General features: G+C 45.5%; 1 protein-coding gene across 1 annotated transcript in view; it reads left to right on the plus strand.

Annotated features, from left to right (window-relative positions):
* The first annotated feature begins 3,510 nt into the window (after nucleotides 1-3,510).
* Nucleotides 3,511-17,928, plus strand: part of LOC144797983 (vomeronasal type-2 receptor 26-like) — a 55,165-nt gene continuing 40,747 nt past the window's right edge. The window contains exons 1-2 of the mRNA XM_078668783.1: nucleotides 3,511-3,629; nucleotides 8,339-8,462. Coding sequence (XP_078524909.1) covers nucleotides 8,363-8,462 — 100 coding nt within the window. The 5' untranslated portion in view covers nucleotides 3,511-3,629; nucleotides 8,339-8,362. The remainder of the gene's footprint in view (nucleotides 3,630-8,338; nucleotides 8,463-17,928) is intronic.

Genomic DNA, 17,928 nt, shown 5'->3' on the forward strand with positions numbered 1-17,928 from the left:
TCAAAAAGATTGAGAATAATAAGCTACAAGGTTCAGGTCCTCCGTATGTGGCTCTCACTATGAAAGAACCGCACCAGTCTCTGAAGCCTCCGTTTTCACAATTAAGGGAGCAAGGCAATTGAGATGATATATAATTGGTGCTGTAGTAAAAACATGCTTTAATTTTTAAAGGCTTTTTCTTGTTTTCTCTCTCCATATGAATTGAATCTTTTGTGTGTCTGTCTTGTGATAAGAGCAATAAGAGCTGAAAAAGTTGTAATAAATTTGTTATAAAAGTTAGCAAATCCTACAAAACATTGAGGGCCTGATTTAGATGTCGGGCGGAATTCCGGTCGGTGGCCCCGGTCGGCATATTATAATGTGCCTGAACACTGTCCGGTCTCATTCCACTTTTTTCAATGGGAGCCCTAACCCAGCTGTAACGCAAGGTCCCACCCATTTAGGAAAGGGAGGTGCAGTTCCTCCCTGCATCCCATGCCAAGCACCATGGGTGTCTGACACAAGGTGCAGGGATCAACCGGAGGCTGTGCACCAAAGGGCGCCCTGCTGGAGGCCCTCAAACACACTTTCTGACATGGTTTCCATGCCGGACAGGCCGGAATGGAAACTAGGTCTGAAACCGTGATTGTAATCTTAACTGCTTCAGCGCTACCGCGTTTACCTGCTGTGCGCTGAAAAAGTAGTAAATGGCTTGTTTGTGACAAAGCCAGCTCGTCATGAGCGCAGGGCAGGTAACGCCCATGACGAGCTGGCTTTGTCATTAGCGTCGAAGTGGTTAAGGACGGAAAGACCCAACCTTGAGATTACTTGCTGCCTTCAGAGTGGCAAACGGGCTCTCCAAGACCATAGGAAGCTATTCGGAATGATTGGCAGGTTTACTTTCCAACCGCCTCCAACATAATTATGCGGTCAGAAAGTAAACCAGCTGGCCCATTATGATGAAGCTCTAAAGGCTTCGACCGCAGGTCGGCGTCTTTACGGGTCATATTGCAATCAGCCCCATTGAATCTCTTTTACATTTTTGGGTATAGGTCATTCTATGACTGCTTTACTTTTCATTGTCCGAGCTAATTTCATAAGATGATATGGAAGATCAAAAAAAGAGAGTCACTATTCACCTCAAAAGAGCATTTACATATTTTAGCTTATAGCTAATGTTTTCATTGCAAGTCCTCCATTACTTCTTGCCTATGTCCACTCCCGCAGTTGGACTAGATTAGGCTATCATCCAAACATACTACAGCAAATTGATGTAATAAATCTTAAAGAATATTATTGACGAAATGGTGGATAATGGTGGGAGCATTGCATAAAATGAATGACATTGCTAAACAATCTTAGTGACTTTATTTTGTATTAAATGCTGTTTTCCATCCATCTCCAGCTCTAATGCACACTAGGATATACACTCCTTTTCAATCCAACTTCGTTAACCACTGGTCTGTCTTGAATTGGTCTAGCAAGATGAATATGATAAGCAAGGATTGCTATTTCTAACTGTAGTTGCATTTAATTCTCCGTGATTTATGTATAGATGCATTTCATCATGTTGTTTTGGGACAAAAAATGGGTGACCCTGAAGATGAATAACTTGATCATTTTGTCAAGTTATTTGTAATGAACATTGTAATTCTTTTTCTTGTTTGTGAGTAAGGGCATATATTCTTCTCAGCAGCATCATTGCCTCAGACACAATTCTATATATGATATGGGGATAACTCTTCCACCCCCTTTTCACAAATACATCAGCAAACTAAGCATATTCCTATGGTAATTTCTCTTCCATGCCTGCTGTCTTAGTGCTTGTTGTTATGAAACTCATGAGATACAGAGCCTCTGTCTAATTTAACCTAGGGTTCTATGTATTGAGCTATGGAGTGCCCACTATACCTGTAAATGCTGGAGCAGGAATGATATCAGAAGTTATTATTTCATGTTGCCTAATCAGAGAAGCCATGTGCAGACCTGTTGTTTCTTGAACAATATCTCCATACAACAGATGGGATCCACCCATAGTACTAACTCTCTCCTTTCCTTAAACATTAGAGGCACATGATTATCTGAAGCAAATCTTTTATCCATGAATATTCCTTAAGCTTCAAAATCAGTTAGTGCAGAAAGCTTCACTGAAGTTGTTGGTAACAATAATATCAGTTCAATACAAAAGAAATTCTTAAAAGAAGGGTGCACTGGATATAAACCTGCCATCTACGATTGAGTGTTGGAGTTTCCATAACCTATAAACATTGTTGTATATAGTTAATTAATTTTGGATCTCATTATAGCTTAAGGAAAAGACTTCAGAGGGTTGCCTATGGTATCCATTGCTTGGTAATCTGTCATGAACCTGAGCAGTAATTATGCAGGCTTCCCCAAGTCATTTCTGAAATATAGTTCCCAACTCCTGAATGTAGGGAAAGTTAAATAATTATATTTGAGGGAAACAAGGATGATGGGTAGAAATGGAAAAAAACTAGACCTCTTGTTATATTCCTGATGTGAGAATTTCTATATGGTAACCATGTGCCAATATAAACACAGTGAATTATCAAAGTTAAAAATATGTATAGTCAACAATTATAGTTCACCAACAGTATGTATGCAGTAAATAGCACTCACTATAGGTTCTCTGGAAGAAGCAAACAAGAATAAGAGCTGTGGAAGTTCCGGAAGGGGAGCCACGTTGGACAAGCCAACTTCAGTTGCCGGTAAGGGCAGAAGGAAACACAAAAAAGGTTCTGCTAAGGAGGTGGGGTGCGAACTCTGCAAACGAAGGACGTCTACCAACAATGCACTGTTCCAGGGCTCTGTGAAAAATTATCTCTGCACGTTTTTTACTCTTGTCTTGGTTTCTGCTTCCTTCCTTGACCCAGAAGTGGACTTCCTGCCATCTTGAATTGGAAGAGGTTTGTTGCTTGTTTGAGGTTGAGCAGCTGTGTTACATTGGGTTTCATGCCAATTCAGGTGATACTTTGCTAATCTCTAGGACCCAGGTTGGCATATTTTCAAAAATCATATTGGCTAAGACTTGCCTGTTTTTTATTTTACTTACTGGGACTCTTCTTATATGTGTGAACCCAGGTTTCCTTCTGTGTAGTATAGGGATAGTTTGCGGTAGACATTGTGACTCAAAGGGTTAATTCGTTTGAACAGTGTAGTTGAGTGGTAATACATGCAGAAAACCTGAACAGCACATAAGGTTCATGCTGTTACTTCCAAGCTTGTTTTCAGAATTCCATAGACAAAGTTATCTGCGGCCGGCATATTATTTACAATACAATAAGAAGCTACAACAAGCAGGACGTACGGGAGAGATGCAGATGAAGGTTGTTCTAATCCTGAGAAAGAGAGTTCAGGAAAAGGCCATAAGATGTCCAAAGAGATGATTAGTGAGCGTCAGGGCATGCACTGATAACACAGCTAGAAATTGCGAGAAAGGAACAGAATCTGAAACAAGCCAAACTTTAGGATATTTAAGCGCAGAGGCACAAGTGGGGGATTGAAGATCGCAGATGGAGTTGTGCAAACTGCCATCGCCCACGTAGCTGCCTTCCTGGCCGTGCTGTTCCTTGGCTGTGACGCTCGAGTGAGAGGGACTCGAGAAAGTAGAGGTCTTCCCAGCACTGTGGGTAAGTTAAGTTCTATCTTAAGTTCCACCCAGGGATGAAGGGCCTTTATTTCACTGCTTTATTCTAATTGATCAAAGTGTCATTGTGGTGTTTGTAATCAAATGTATTATGCGCCATTCTGATTCATATGTGTACAGAATTGCTTTGGATATTCCAATGTAATGCAGTAGCCATTGTGCGTTTCATAGCCAGTTGATTAATGCTGTTTTGCAAGTCAGGAACAAGGGAATGGTATTTCAACGCTGACATAGTTATCAATTAGGTATTTGACACTGAGCGGCTGAGCTTCCTGAATGTTATTCTAGTTAACCTCATACTTGTGTTTACAATCATACTTTATTATTTGAGTGAATCTGATCTTTTGATTGGTATTACCATTCACTATACCATGATACAAAAAGGTATCTAATCACCTTGCTTTTGTGCTAACCCATATATTTACTTTACTGTTTCATTAAAGCTAATTTGTGCATGCTATTGGCATATTGCTCCTCATCGAGTGTCCTTACTGACTTATATTTGATTGTTTGGGTTTGGAGGTCAGCAGCCAGTCCACCTCAACTTCCTTTATTGCCCAGTGTCTGGTGACCATACAAACCTGTGAGTCTGGCAATAAATGAGGTTTAGGTAGAATCTTACATATTTAAAACGTCCAGATGTCATGTTGTTAGAATCGAGTCTATACTTGGCAGAGTTATGAACCCTGTCCAAGTTGGGACCTCAGGGAAGTCCTCAGATTGACACTGCATCGTTTTAAGTGGCACAAAATTGTCACTGAATTGCTTTTTGCAGGAAAACAGCTTCAGAACCCACTTTCAAGCACCAGGACAGGATTGGCACCTCTTGGCAGGGCAGGACTCACAGTTGGCAAAGCTCAGCAGCAGAATCAGAATTGAAGGAAGTTGTTGCTGGCCCTGAGACTTCAAGAACGGGGGGCAAATCAGCAAACCCTTTGAGAAACTTTGGTTCAAGGATGAAGAGAGCAGATTCAGCCCTTGTCGCTCCCAAGCAAAAAGCAACAGGCAGCATGCCAAAACAGGTAACAAAGTGGCATTGCCTCTTACAGCACATGAATCAGCAGGCAGCAGGCCAACACAGCAAAGCTGTTAACAAAGTGGCTGTTCCTCCTGCAGCACAGCAGCTCTTCTTTCAGGCAGAATGCCCTTGGTTCCAGCACATTTTTGATTTGGTGGTGTCAGTTGTCCAGTACTTATATGCAGTTGTGCCTTTGAGATGGGGGACCCTTCAAAGACACATTTGAAGATAACAAAGGTCCCTGCCTTTCCTGCCCTGGCTCCAGACTCACTGCAGGGGTTATGCGGCTCTTTGTGTGGGGACAGGCACAGCCCTATTCAGGTGTAAGTGTCAGCTCTTCCCTCTCAATCTACCTCAGGAAGTCCCATCAGCCTCGTGATGGGCCGTCAGGATGCAAATGTCACACACCATCTCCCTTAGTGTGTCTGTCTAAAGGGAATGCACAAAGTCCAGCTGTCACCCAACCCACACATGTATTCTGAGACAGACAGAGGCACACAATGGTTATAGTAATAAAATGGCAGCTTTCTAAAAGTGAGACTAAGGGGGGGAGGTAGAAGTCGTGTTTGTAGAGGTCACTCTGCTTCCACTTAGTAATTATCTTTGATCAAACGTGAGTGATCCCTGTGGGTTCCATAGGGTCTGAGCTTTCCATGATTGACCAATCATTGTCACTGGTGGTGTATAGTGATCCCCACTATGGTGTATTGTTGAGTGGCATTGAGTTCCTTATCTAAGTACTGCCTCTATATGAGGGAAAGCTCTGGCGGGATCCGTAAGGTATTTATCTAACATTATCTGCTGTCGCTCTGCACATTTTTTAATTATGGTGAAATATACAGGGGTAAGATTAAAATGGTGCAATGGTGACATTAGACGGATGTGTAAATTGTCCTTTACATCACACATCGGTAGTTGAAGGTCAACATGTTTCAGCCTGTGTTGCCCAAAAGAGTCTGGGCTTTTGTCAGGACCAAACATAGAGGTTCAATGGTCTCTCTCTGATGGTTTTTGTGTTATGTAGACCCTTCAGTCCAATTTATTTTGTGGGAAAGTTAGCATGGGCTTTCATTGGGCCTAAACCTTGTTAGGCGTAGAAAAGAAAAAAGGTTAATGAGGAGCAAGAGCGCCCAGTTGCTGAGCCTTAACCATTACTATTAAGAAGGTGTCATTTACTTTCTCAAAATGGAAACCCAGGTATTGACATGCTCATTTGCATCTATGCAAGAGATAAACGTATTCTGTGTCAATGCATTTCATAAATCCAACATTTTACTATGCAAGCTGTAGGCCTTTTTCTGTAGTATAGTGATCCAAACTTTAGGAATAGTGCTTTGAAAAAGTATTGAATGTTAAGAGATATGGTAAAATTCTTTGCACAATATTTAGCATGACTTGTCCTTACTTTAGTTGTGTACACTTATGAATGACCTAAATGTTATCATTAATAGTCGGTACCTTATGGTAAGTAAGGTAGATATAATACTTACCTTGCTAAGGTCTCCTGTTCAGCCTCATATGTACAGATGAGGTGGGATATCATGGCAATCTGTACATTGGGGTTGATAGAGTGGTGAAAAAAAGAAGAAAAAGAGAGAATGAGATCTTTTGATCTCAGAAAAGGGGAAATAGAGTGGCTTTTGACAGGTATTCTAATCTGTCTGTTGTACTGAAGAGACTGAGTTCTCATTGAGTACTAAATGATGCCTCCATTCACTCCTTCATTAGATAATTGTTTCTCTTTCTCATGTTTTTTATGGGAGCCCTGTCCAAGTGTGTCATGCCAGAGGTTCCAATATTTTATGGTAGTGTGCGTACTATACCACAAATGGACAGTATGCCAGCCTCATGGGATGTAATAAAGTTATGTTGTTGATCAAAGCCCCTAACAAAGCTGGGTATGTTTAGTCATTTCTGCCCAATATCAAAATACAAGACTGCACTCTGTTCGATTGTAGCAGTCCTTTCATAAAAATGCTGCCTGTAACATACGTAGTCCTCATCACGTATTCCTAAAGGGAAGGGTGTTCTGCTTTCGATTACGAGTCGCGGTGGACTCCATCTACGGACATTCAGTCTAGGGATCCTTGGTAATGTAGTCCCCTATATTGGTTAGTACCCAGGAGGATGTGGTGCTCTACTGCCAGTGTAGGTCGCCTCCGCCTACTACGCAACTCCTTCAAGTGGATCCCCTAAACACAAGAAAACTGTCACACACCCCCTCATCAGTAGCAGACGGGACTATGACAATGCACTCTACGCCGGGATCAACAAGAACCTCACCCACAAACTCTGGAACATATAGAACGCCACCGCCAGACAAGTCCTCAACCATCCTCTCCATGGCCACATAAGGCAAAACCTACGGAGCCTACGCTGGCTCCCCGTTGAGAAGAGAATACTTTTCAAGCTTCTCACCCCAGCACACAAGGCCCTCCACATCACCGGACCCACCAACCTGTACCACCACCTCGTGTTCCACGCCCCCCAGCGCTCTCTCCACTCTGCCCAGCTCTCCCTTGCAACAGTACCTCGGATCAAGAAAAGCAGAACAGGAGGGCGCTCCTTCTCACTCCTCATGGCCAAGGCATGGAACTCCCTCCCTCTCCACCTCCGACAGACTGCATCACTCCACAAGTTCCTAAATATCCTCAAGACCTAGCTCTTCGATGGAACTCAATGAACCTCCAGGATCTGTGGAACTCCCTTCCCCCCACCCCTGTGCCCCCTCCTTTCAGCACCGTGAGACATGTTTTTGTGTGAGTAGCTTGCGCTATACAAACCCTTGATTGATTGATGGATTGATTGTTGACTGAAGTAGGTGGCATAATCAGTGCTGCAGGCCCACTGGTAACATGTAATGTACAGGCCCTGGGTAACATATAGTACACTTTACGAGGGACTTATAAGTAAATTAAATATGCCATTTGTGGATAAGCCAATGCTATCATTTTTTGTGTACAGACATATGCAATTTAGCACTGGTTAGCAGTGGTCAAGTGGCCAGAAACTTAAAGCCAGCAAACATGAAGTCAGCAAAACAGAAGGTCAGATGGCAAAAACCAAGGGGTTGCAAAGCATGCCAGGTCTAACACATCACCACCTCTAAAATGATAGTTTGTCTGGAGCAAAGCTAGAGACCTAGAATAATGATGGCTACAGACTACTTCTCGCAATGAGGTCGATATTTTATATCTGGGTCCCGGTGGCTGGGAAACAGTCCCATATGTAACCCACGTTTGTTGGTAAGTGGGTAGGACTGAGGCAATCAGTCTCATCCCAAGCCATTGCTTGTGAGGGCTGGGTATATTCAAGCACAAACTGTCTGGTACTTCAGGAAGATAAGGAGAGCTGCAATAGAATCATTCTCTTTTTGAGTCTGTGTCTATGCAAACTAGTCAGGTTGCGTGAGAAGCAATTACGTATCATGTTGATTGCCATTTATAGCCTGTAGTGCAAGTGCACCGGTCAGTCACGTGTTGAAAGCCTGTTTGTGTTTTGTGATAGTCAAAAAATATGCCAAGCCTGGAGAACTATTTTTACAGGGAAGTAACTTCTCAGTTTAATTATTATGTGTCTCTGGAAAGCTTGAGCTGTACCTTGCACTCTGAATAAACCCAATATTCATACAAATAAATGTATACATTCAAAGCAATGTTTGTCTCTGTCTCCAGATCCCAAAGTCCTCATGCAGTGAAATGTGCACATTTGGCTTCAGAAAATCCACACGTGAGGGCCAAGGAGTCTGCTGCTATGACTGTCTTCCATGCTCAGATGGAGAGATCTCCAACCAGACTGGTGAGCTTAGATGGCCCTACCTTAGAGAACCGTCATTTGCCTCCATACATTCTCCACAATCTGGTATAAAGGCATACTGTATGGGCTTTTGTATATACATCACAGATCAGTATCTGTAATTAAACCAAATAGCCAGGAGAAGAGCTTTATATATAAACCAAAGAAGAGAATCTGTTAATAGGAGTAACAGGGAAGGCTTGTCATGTATGTATGTATGTGACATTTGTATATCATGAATAACCCTGGGCGTAGTTCGCGGAGCCGCACTCCGCGGAGCTACGCGAAGACGCACTTGCACTCCGCGACCTACGCGTAGCTCCGCGGACATGCGTAGTTGCTTGCTAGACCCGTTCGCGTGCCGTTTTTCGTCTTCGGGAGCGCGGTGCGCGTGTTCGGGGCGCTGCCTGCATGCTCGAGATAGCTAGCGCGCTAAGTTACCCAAGAGGTTTGTCCCGCCCACTTGAGTTCCCTTATTTCCTGTTCCGGTTCACAAGTAACGTGTTCGCGTTGTGTAAGACATGTTCGGGAACTCATCTTCTCGTTCGCACTACAAAAGTGCGTGATCGTGTCAAATATCGCGCGAACCTACCCAGGCGGTCGCGACGGGCCAAGGTAAGCCATTGCCGCGCACGCGATAATGTTATTCAGCGCGCGAGACCTACGCTACGCACCGGATCGCGGAGTAATCAACAGCTTCGCGTTCTCCGTAGAACGCGGAGTTGCCGAAACTCCGCTAGCTCCGCGAACGGAGCGTAGTTCTTTGCCCAGGGTTAATCATGAACCTAGCTGACAGGAATAGGGTCAAACACAAAGATAGAGTCAACAAGTAATTGGAGTTGGGGCTGGGTTCTGAGAATGATATTATGCTATGATTTAGTATTCTACAAAGAGGAATGTCTTCAGCTATTTCCTAAACTGGAACAGGGTTTCTGTGAACTTGATGAATAGAGGATATTTGTCCAGAGCCTGGAAATATAGATAGAGCATTCCTTTTCTCTTGTTTTTTTCTCTTTCTTGCACTTCCTCATTTCCAGACTGATGATGTCCTGTTGGCTAGTGTGCAGATAATCACCAAAACTGGGGAGCCTGCCAGTAATATAGGTTGGGGTGATGGTCATGATGTCTTTGCATGAATTCAGGAGGTGGCTGTTTATTGGTACCTTAGAGATGTGTGTCTCCATAGAAACCAATTGGAGTCCAAGGAGATAGCTAGATGAGATTTTAAGAGGTGGGACAGTGACATTTAGTCAATCATCAGAACCTACGGACTAAACATTGTGTCATACGCAGATGACATCCAACTCATCCACTCCCTATCCAACTAACCCAACACCGCCAGACACAACTTTTGAGAAGGCATGGAAGCTGTCGCCAAATGAATGAAAAACAGCTGCCTACAACTAAACACTAACAAAACGGAAGTACTCATCATGGGCCAAAACCCCGGAACCTGGAACGACACCTGATGGCCCCCGCCCTCGAAAGCTTGCCCACCCCCACGGACCACGCACACAACCTGGGAATCATCCTGGACTCAGAGCTCAAAATGGACCGCCAGATATACTCTGTCTTGTCCTCCCACTTCCACACCCTCCGCCTCCTACGTAAGACCTTCAAATGGATCCCCCTCGAACACAGAAAGACCGTCACTCACGCCCTGGTCACCAGCAGGCTCGACTATGGCAACACACTCAATGCCGGAATAAAGAAAAAACTCACCCGCAAGCTACAGAACATCCAAAACGCCACCGCAAGACTGGTCCTTAAACTGCCAAGACACTGCCACATCTCCCAGCAGCTGCGCACACTCCACTGGCTCCCCATCGAAGCTAGAGTCACCTTCGAGATGCTAACCCACGCTCTCAAGGCCCTCCACAACACCGTACCAGCATACCTGAAAAGCCGACTCAAATTCCATGCACCGCAAAGGACCCTAGGATCAGCCCATTTCTCCTACGCTGTGCTCCCCTGCACCAGAAAGACCAGATCGGGAGGCCGCTCCTTCTCCTTCTGCGCGGCCAGAGCCTGGAACGACCTTCCTTTCCACCTCAGATACCATGGCTCCCAATCTTTGCAAGAAACCTCAAAACCTGGCTCTTCGACAGACCCCCTCCTTGATGGACTGGAACCTGCGACCCCGCCCCAACCCCCAGTGCCTTGAGACCCTTACGGGTGAGTAGTCGCGCTTAACAAACACCTGATTGTTTGAAAATATCTGTCAGGGGACTTGGCCTGTGATCGGGTGGGATTGGTGTTCGATCAATGAGCTCTAGTGCCGGGATCCCTGCAGAGCCCGTCCGTGGTTCTATTGATCTTCATGTTGCCTTTGGTTATCAGATATTGGGGGATAAACATCTATGACAGCACCCATCATGAGATATCACCTTCTGGGGTGGCATTTGAACTACAAGTGAGTGGTGCTGGTGGCCATCTTGCAGCCTGCTTGGAGATTGTGTGATAGAAAGCGAGGCTGACCTTCACTAGATCACTCGGTCTGCATGAACGATAAATAGCTCAAGGAGGCTAAACAGAATTGGAGCCTATAAGGCCCCCAATGAATGGCACAGGGCTGGTGCCCCAGAGTCGAAACCCGGTTACACCACGTGCCCCACTATGGCCATTAAGAAAGGGGATATGGAGAACTTCCACAAGGAAGGAAGACCTACTGCGTTATTTGGTAAAAACGTTAGAATAAGGTCCGAATGCAAATGCTGGCCTTGAAGGCAGACTTAGCTTCTGACCTTTTGATAGTAGTAAAAGAAATACAGGCCCTGGGTGGCCGAGTGGTGACCAATGAGGATGACATTGTGGCCATGGGTCAGAAGGTTGAAAACGTGCAGGACGCCCAGTGTGTCTGTCATAAAAGAAGGCGGTACCAATCGAAGCCGATCTTCAGATGCCCGGTTACTTCCAGCAAGGCAATATACAACATTTCCCACCAGCTTCTATAGAGGTCACAACAAGACTGTCCGCACACGTTCATTACTCCCCTCAGGTGCAAGCAGCATGGGGTGATGAAGACACCACTGCAGAATAAATCCTAATTTAAGCTGTATGGCTATTTTTATTTTCCTCCTTTTCCTCCTCTGGTTTCCTTTTGAAACAAGGCGCTATTAATCCAAGCCGCTTTTGGAAAACCTGGCTCCTCGCAGCAACAGGGAGTCAAGAACTACATTTCCCAGAATCACTACAGTGGTCATGACACTTCTGCAGCTGTTCACACTTGACCATAAATCAGCACAGGTGGGAACAGCTGGGAGAAATAAATGCTCACCCCGGCAGCTGGTCCAATTGTATGGCAAGCTGGATGAGTACGGTACTAAATTGGTGCATGGGTGTTTTTGAAACCCTTGAGGACGTCAGTACTGGGACTCCAGTCCCCATCTGTGCACATGGTTCCTCTCTTATCATGGTCCACTGAGACCAGCAACTTGAGCAATTGTCTTATTTATGTGTGTATTTATTTTTTTAATCTTTTATATCACATATGTTACATGCATTGCCCATTTGAGCAACAGTGTATGACTACAGGGGTAAAACTCCCTCCACATCCCTTGGGGTCTGATAATTACACCCGTACAGGTGAGTATTAATGTGCACTAATTACATGTGCATGACCTTTTTGTTAATGATGCCCTTGAAAGGTTTTCTTCATTCAAAGATAAAAAAACGCAAGGCTTGCAGTCACCACTTAGAACTCTACCTTCACAGTGTGAAAATGTCAGTGTTCACTCACACCCCTCCCTGTTTTTAACAGTTTTTCACATTATGCAAGGCCAGCACTCTAAATCGGCAAGCTTGGCTAAATCTGAATAGTATACAAGGAGGCAGATTTACAAGCCCCTTGCGCCTATTTGTGCCGCCATTGCATCACTTTTTTTGACGCAACGGCGGCGCAAACAATGCGCCCTATTTACAATGTGACGCATCTAGGGAGATGCCTCACATTGTAAAGCTCTGCGTCACATTATACCTGCATCAGGTATAATGTTTGCAGGGGGGTGTTCCCACGCAGGAAAGCCTCGAAAAAGTGACGCAGTGAAATCTACAAGACTTTACTGCGTCACTTTTAGGACGCCACTGCGTCAAAACCCTACGCCTGCTTGAAGCAGACCTAAGGAGTGACATAGTGTAGTGGGAATAGGCCACAAAATGCATTACTGGAGTTGTGTCGTGCTTGCAAAAAGACTACAACAATGCGTGACTTTTGCTCCAACAGATGCGTCAGAATTTCTGACGCATCTGTCAATCCTTCCGCCACGGTGCGCTGTGTTGTAAATATGGCGCATCCATGGTGGCACAAGCATTTTTTAGGGTGGCGTAAGGAAATTGACGCACCTCTATAGATGTTTCACTTTCTTGTAAATCTGCCCCATGGAATGTAGCACGCAGCATTCCTTGTGCATGTGCACCAACTTGATCACCATCTGTGATCCCTGACAGCATGCATATCTGCTTCTCTACTTCTACAGGTACCACGTATTAAGTGTTCGGGTACCAGGTTCTGAACAGGTGAGTAGACATTTACCTCGAATGTCAAGATATGCGCATGTCACAAGTGATTAGACAACAATAGATTATCACTGGGGCAATGTGGTATTTTCCATTGTGACGAATGCCATGGACCAGCTTTGGCCATCAGAGTAGGACAGAAACATGTTAACAACCTGAGGGTCATAGGACCATTGTAATTCTTGAGTGCCCCTCCATATTTCTGTTATTAATATTATTATTGTGTCCATCCACCCCGCTAATAAAGGGATACCTGGGTGTGGATGAGTCATTTTTAGATTTATCCACCTGTCACCTGAAAATATATCCAAAGAGCTCCCTGAAATATGGTCGAGCCCACCCTGACCTTTGGGAGCCAGGATGAATGGATGGTGAAGCATGTCACTAGCAGAGTGTGTGAGGGTTATATATAAAAAATAGTAAGTCTCCATAGTAGATTGAGTCATCCCAGACGGTAATCATCTTACATGTGCTCTGGATGTGTTTTTGTGTAGAAAGACGGGTTCGCCTAAGTGCCTTTATAATTGTCAGGAACGTCCTGTGAGGTATCAGGCAAAAAGAAGTTGGAATTCAGACCTACACAAGCTGTTTAGGTCTTTGAGAACAATGATCTGGCTAAGTAAATACACTCAAGGTGGTGTCTTATTCCATTTAGGAACTAAAACAATCTGCTTCAATATCTTGATTAGTGTTTACACTCAACGGAGCAATTCAGATAATAGAACATGAGCCAGATCATATGCACTGCCCACACATCTGTTTTGCAGCTGTACTGCACTGAGGGTTGTCATTGTCCTAGATGCACCCTCACTGCAACCTTCTTGTCTGGGGATTAAGTTTTATCAAGCAATATAGATGCATACCCAAATCAATGTTATACATACTACAAATAAGCACTAGTCCCCTCATTTAGGGGCCCATTAGGATCTCGGGTGGATCGCCACCGCCCGCATGGCGGTGGCGATCCGCCCGAGATCCGTCCCCACCCGCCACCCATTTCCCCCCCGCCATATTACTATGGCGGGGGGGAACGTGGCGGATGGAAAGACCGTCTGCCGCTTTTCCGCCCGGTTAACAAGTCGACCAGGCGGAAAGGAGTTTAATATGGTGGCGGTGTCTGTTAGACACCGCCAGCCATATTACCATGGAGGCAGAAACATGCCTTTACGTGGTGGCAGAAAGGCATGCAGGAATTGCTTGTGGGGGCCCGTTGTGGGCCCCAAGGGATTCTGGGGGTGGGGGGTGCACATGGGGGGTACCATTATCTTACGCAATTCATTGCATTGCTCTAGGTTCGATCTTGATGCTATCAAGGGTGCGAAAAGCTTAGGCTTTTGCATCTCCCTAAATGCCTCTATGTCCTTTTCAGGTGCCCTGATTTATCGGCCTCCAGGGCATAGCTCCACCTTCATAGATTCACTTGAAGACTCCCTAAGTCAGCTACTTCTTAGATATGCTATTTTAACGCTGCTTGGTGACTTCACTTAGAATCAAGACTTGCACTAGGAGCGGATAATTTCCTCCAGAGTATAGAGCTCCTTACACTAAACCAACTAGTGGAGCATCCAACTGATCAGGCGGGACATATCCTTGATGGGGTCTGTTCCAACGTTACAGCCCTATCAGTGGACACTCCCGTTCCAGTGATTTGGTCAGACCATTTTCTGGTACCATTGCCAATTGGGATGCCACAGAAAAGGGGCTCTGATTTACCCGCCTCTGACGCCCAACCCAGATGTAAATGGGCTCAACTAGCTGACAACCCAAAGCTGATCACACATGCACAAGCACTTATACCACCTATGACAGGAAACCCAGGGGGGGGGACGCTTTTCATCTCCACTCCTGGCTTACGACAGTTTATATTGAGCTATTGCCACTAGAGAAACATCACGAGATCAAGAAATCAAAAACTCAAAAGGCCCCCTGGTTCACGCCCGATTTAGCATCAAATCATTCCAATTGTAAGCAACAGGAACGTAAATGGAGAAGGTCGTACAATAGTTCAGACAGAATAGCTTACAAAAAGAGCAGGAAACTCTATCACCACCACATTAAAATTGCAAAAAAAAGAGTACTATTCAAAGGAAATAATGGAGGCCAATTTAGATCAAAAGGCGATCTTCACGATCGTAAAATCCATTACTAACCCCAATCTGTTGCAGAAGGAATTGCCTCCTTCACACACTCTGTGTAATGAGATTGCAACTTACTTCGAAGAAAAGAGTCTTAATATTGAAATGAATTATTTCCCAATTGGCCCCAGTAAAAATAGGGATGATCCTATTGAACCAGCTCCCAGCCCCAGGGCTCATTGCATTAAAACCTTTAAACTGGTAGCACTAGAGTCGACTTACGAGGCCATCAGGGCTTGCAAATCAGGTTCGTCCTTAGAGGCATGTCCTCCCATGATCCTTCATACAATTATTGATATAATCAACCCTGTCATAAATTCAATAGTTAATTCTTCACTAAGTACGGACATTGTACCAGATGAGTGGAAATTGGCGTTGGTAAAACCTCTTAAAAATAAACAGAATATTGACCCCTCGGTGCTTTCTAATCTCCGACCCATCTCATTGCTTCCAGTGTTGGGTAAATTAACAGAGAAATTTGTACATAAGGAACTCACGAGATTTATCGAAGTAGCTAATATTCTCCATCCACAACAATCGGGCTTCCGTCCGAAGTATACAACTGAATCAGCCCTTTTGGAAGTTACTGAGATGCTAAAAATCTTAGCAGACAAGGGTAAGAAGGCAGTTTTGATCCTACTCGATTTATCGACTGCGTTCGACACTATCTCGCATGTCATCCTTTTAAAGAGACTCGAACGCAGCGACATCTCGGGTACTGTTCTAGAATTGATCAAACCATTCCTTTCCAATCGGAGACAAGCTGTGACCTTAGGTACCTTCCTCTCGACAGAGAAAATTATAACAACAGAAGTTCGGCAAGACTCCTCTTTGAGCCCTCTGTTGTTCAATATTTATATGACCCCGCTCATCTCTCTTATGAGCTCCTTCTGAATCGAAGTAACGTCCTATGCAGATGATACTCAAATGATTGTATCTCTTGATAACAACACTACAGACTAATCCTTTGTTTGTTGCCACACTCGCACCTTGCCATAGACGCTCACTAACCTTGGGGCCAAGAAATCCAGCTGCTTCAGCACCCGCACGGCCGCCCGTAATCCCGCTCTTGGTCTCCTCCCGCCGCCGAAGCTCTCCAACAGCCGAGCGCGGCCGCAGTGGGGGGGAGACCAAAGGAGGACTACAATATCCAGGGGCCTCAGCAGCCGGAAGCCGCGAATAACTGCGCCAGGAGGCGCATAAATTACAGGTCAGCCCCGGAGGAGCGGGGGACTAATCCTTTGTTTGTTGCCACACTCGCACCTTGCCATAGACTCTCACTAACCTTGGGGCCAAGAAATCCAGCTGCTTCAGCGCCCGCACGGCCGCCCGCAATCCCGCTCACGGTCTCCTCCCGCCGCCGCAGCTCTCCAACAGCCGAGCGCGGCCGCAGTGGGGGGGAGACCAAAGGAGGACTACAATATCCAGGGGCCTCAGCGGCCGGAAGCCGCGAATACCTGCGCCAGGAGGCGCATAATGTAGAGGTCAGCCCTGGCGGAGCGGGGGACTAATCCTTTGTTTGTTGCCACACTTGCACCTTGCCATAGACGCTCACTAACCTTGGGGCCAAGAAATCCAGCTGCTTCAGCGCCCGCACGGCCGCCCGCAATCCCGCTCATGGTCTCCTCCTGCCGCCGCAGCTCTCCAACAGCCGAGCGTGGGCGCAGTGGGGGGGAGACCAAAGAAGTACTACAATATCCAGGGGCCTCAGCGGCCGGAAGCCGCGAATACCTGCGCCAGGAGGCGCATATATTGCAGGTCAGCCCCCGCGTCGCGGGACCGCGTGCGGGCGTGCGCCGGGCTAAGCCCGGGCAAAGGGCGGGCCATCTGTGGCCGTCAGGGGCAGTCCGAGGCTGGGCTGGGCCACCTCTTTTGGTTCTCTCCCTCCAAACCAGGACGCTAACCATTAACGAACTGGGACCTTGTAGAATTCTAACAGTGTGTTTCGGTAGTAATGCATTAAGGGGGGTTTTGGTTCAAAACGTGTTCCTTTGTATTATGTTTAGTGCCGCGCAGTATACTGTTCGAAAGTGTGCCACGAAGTAAATAACAAAGAACTATACCAGTAAAATAAGGAACCCATAAACAAGAGGAGCAATGGGAAAAAGGAAGCAGGCTAGTCCAAAACTGAATGGGGGAGGTAGGGTTATTTCGGAGACACAACAAACACTGTTAAGCTACCTCACAGGGGCGATGGGGGTTTCAGATACCCGAATAAGTTCAGCAGAGGAACGTATCAAATCTAACTCCCTAGAACTTAATATCCTGGCCCCCACAGTGACTCCCGAGTCTGTTGTTTCTAGGGAGGCAAGTAGGAACGGCTGTGTTCAGCACATAATGGAGAAACCTTCTCTAAATGATTCAGATACATCTGACCAGCAACCCCCCAAGAAAAAGAAACTTAAAAATCCTTTGCCCGAGGTTAGCAAACAGCCTTCGGACAATACAACCCAACCCACCATACATCCCCTCCCAGGGAGTGAGAGAGAGCCACTAGAGCCACCAATCCCATTAAAGAAAGATACCAAAAAGGGAAACAGGAAAGCGGGTCTAGGAACACCTTTGCCACAACCGCAAAAGACAACTGATAGGGACAGGCGAGAGGGTAACAACGATGTCAAGTTCCTAATCAAAGTGGTTGAGAGACTTGACATGTATTTGAGAGTAAGGTTTGACCAAATAGAAGCCAGATTAAAGTTAATAGAACAAGCACTACCATTGCAACCACTGCTCCCCAATAACATCAAAAACACCAACCCTTTACCCAGTAAAGTACCAGTGGCGGAAGGAAAAAAACCGATTACTAGGGAAGCAACTAA

This window comes from Lissotriton helveticus, chromosome 12 (genome assembly GCF_964261635.1).
Source record: "Lissotriton helveticus chromosome 12, aLisHel1.1, whole genome shotgun sequence".
Classification (NCBI taxonomy): Eukaryota; Metazoa; Chordata; class Amphibia; order Caudata; family Salamandridae; genus Lissotriton; species Lissotriton helveticus.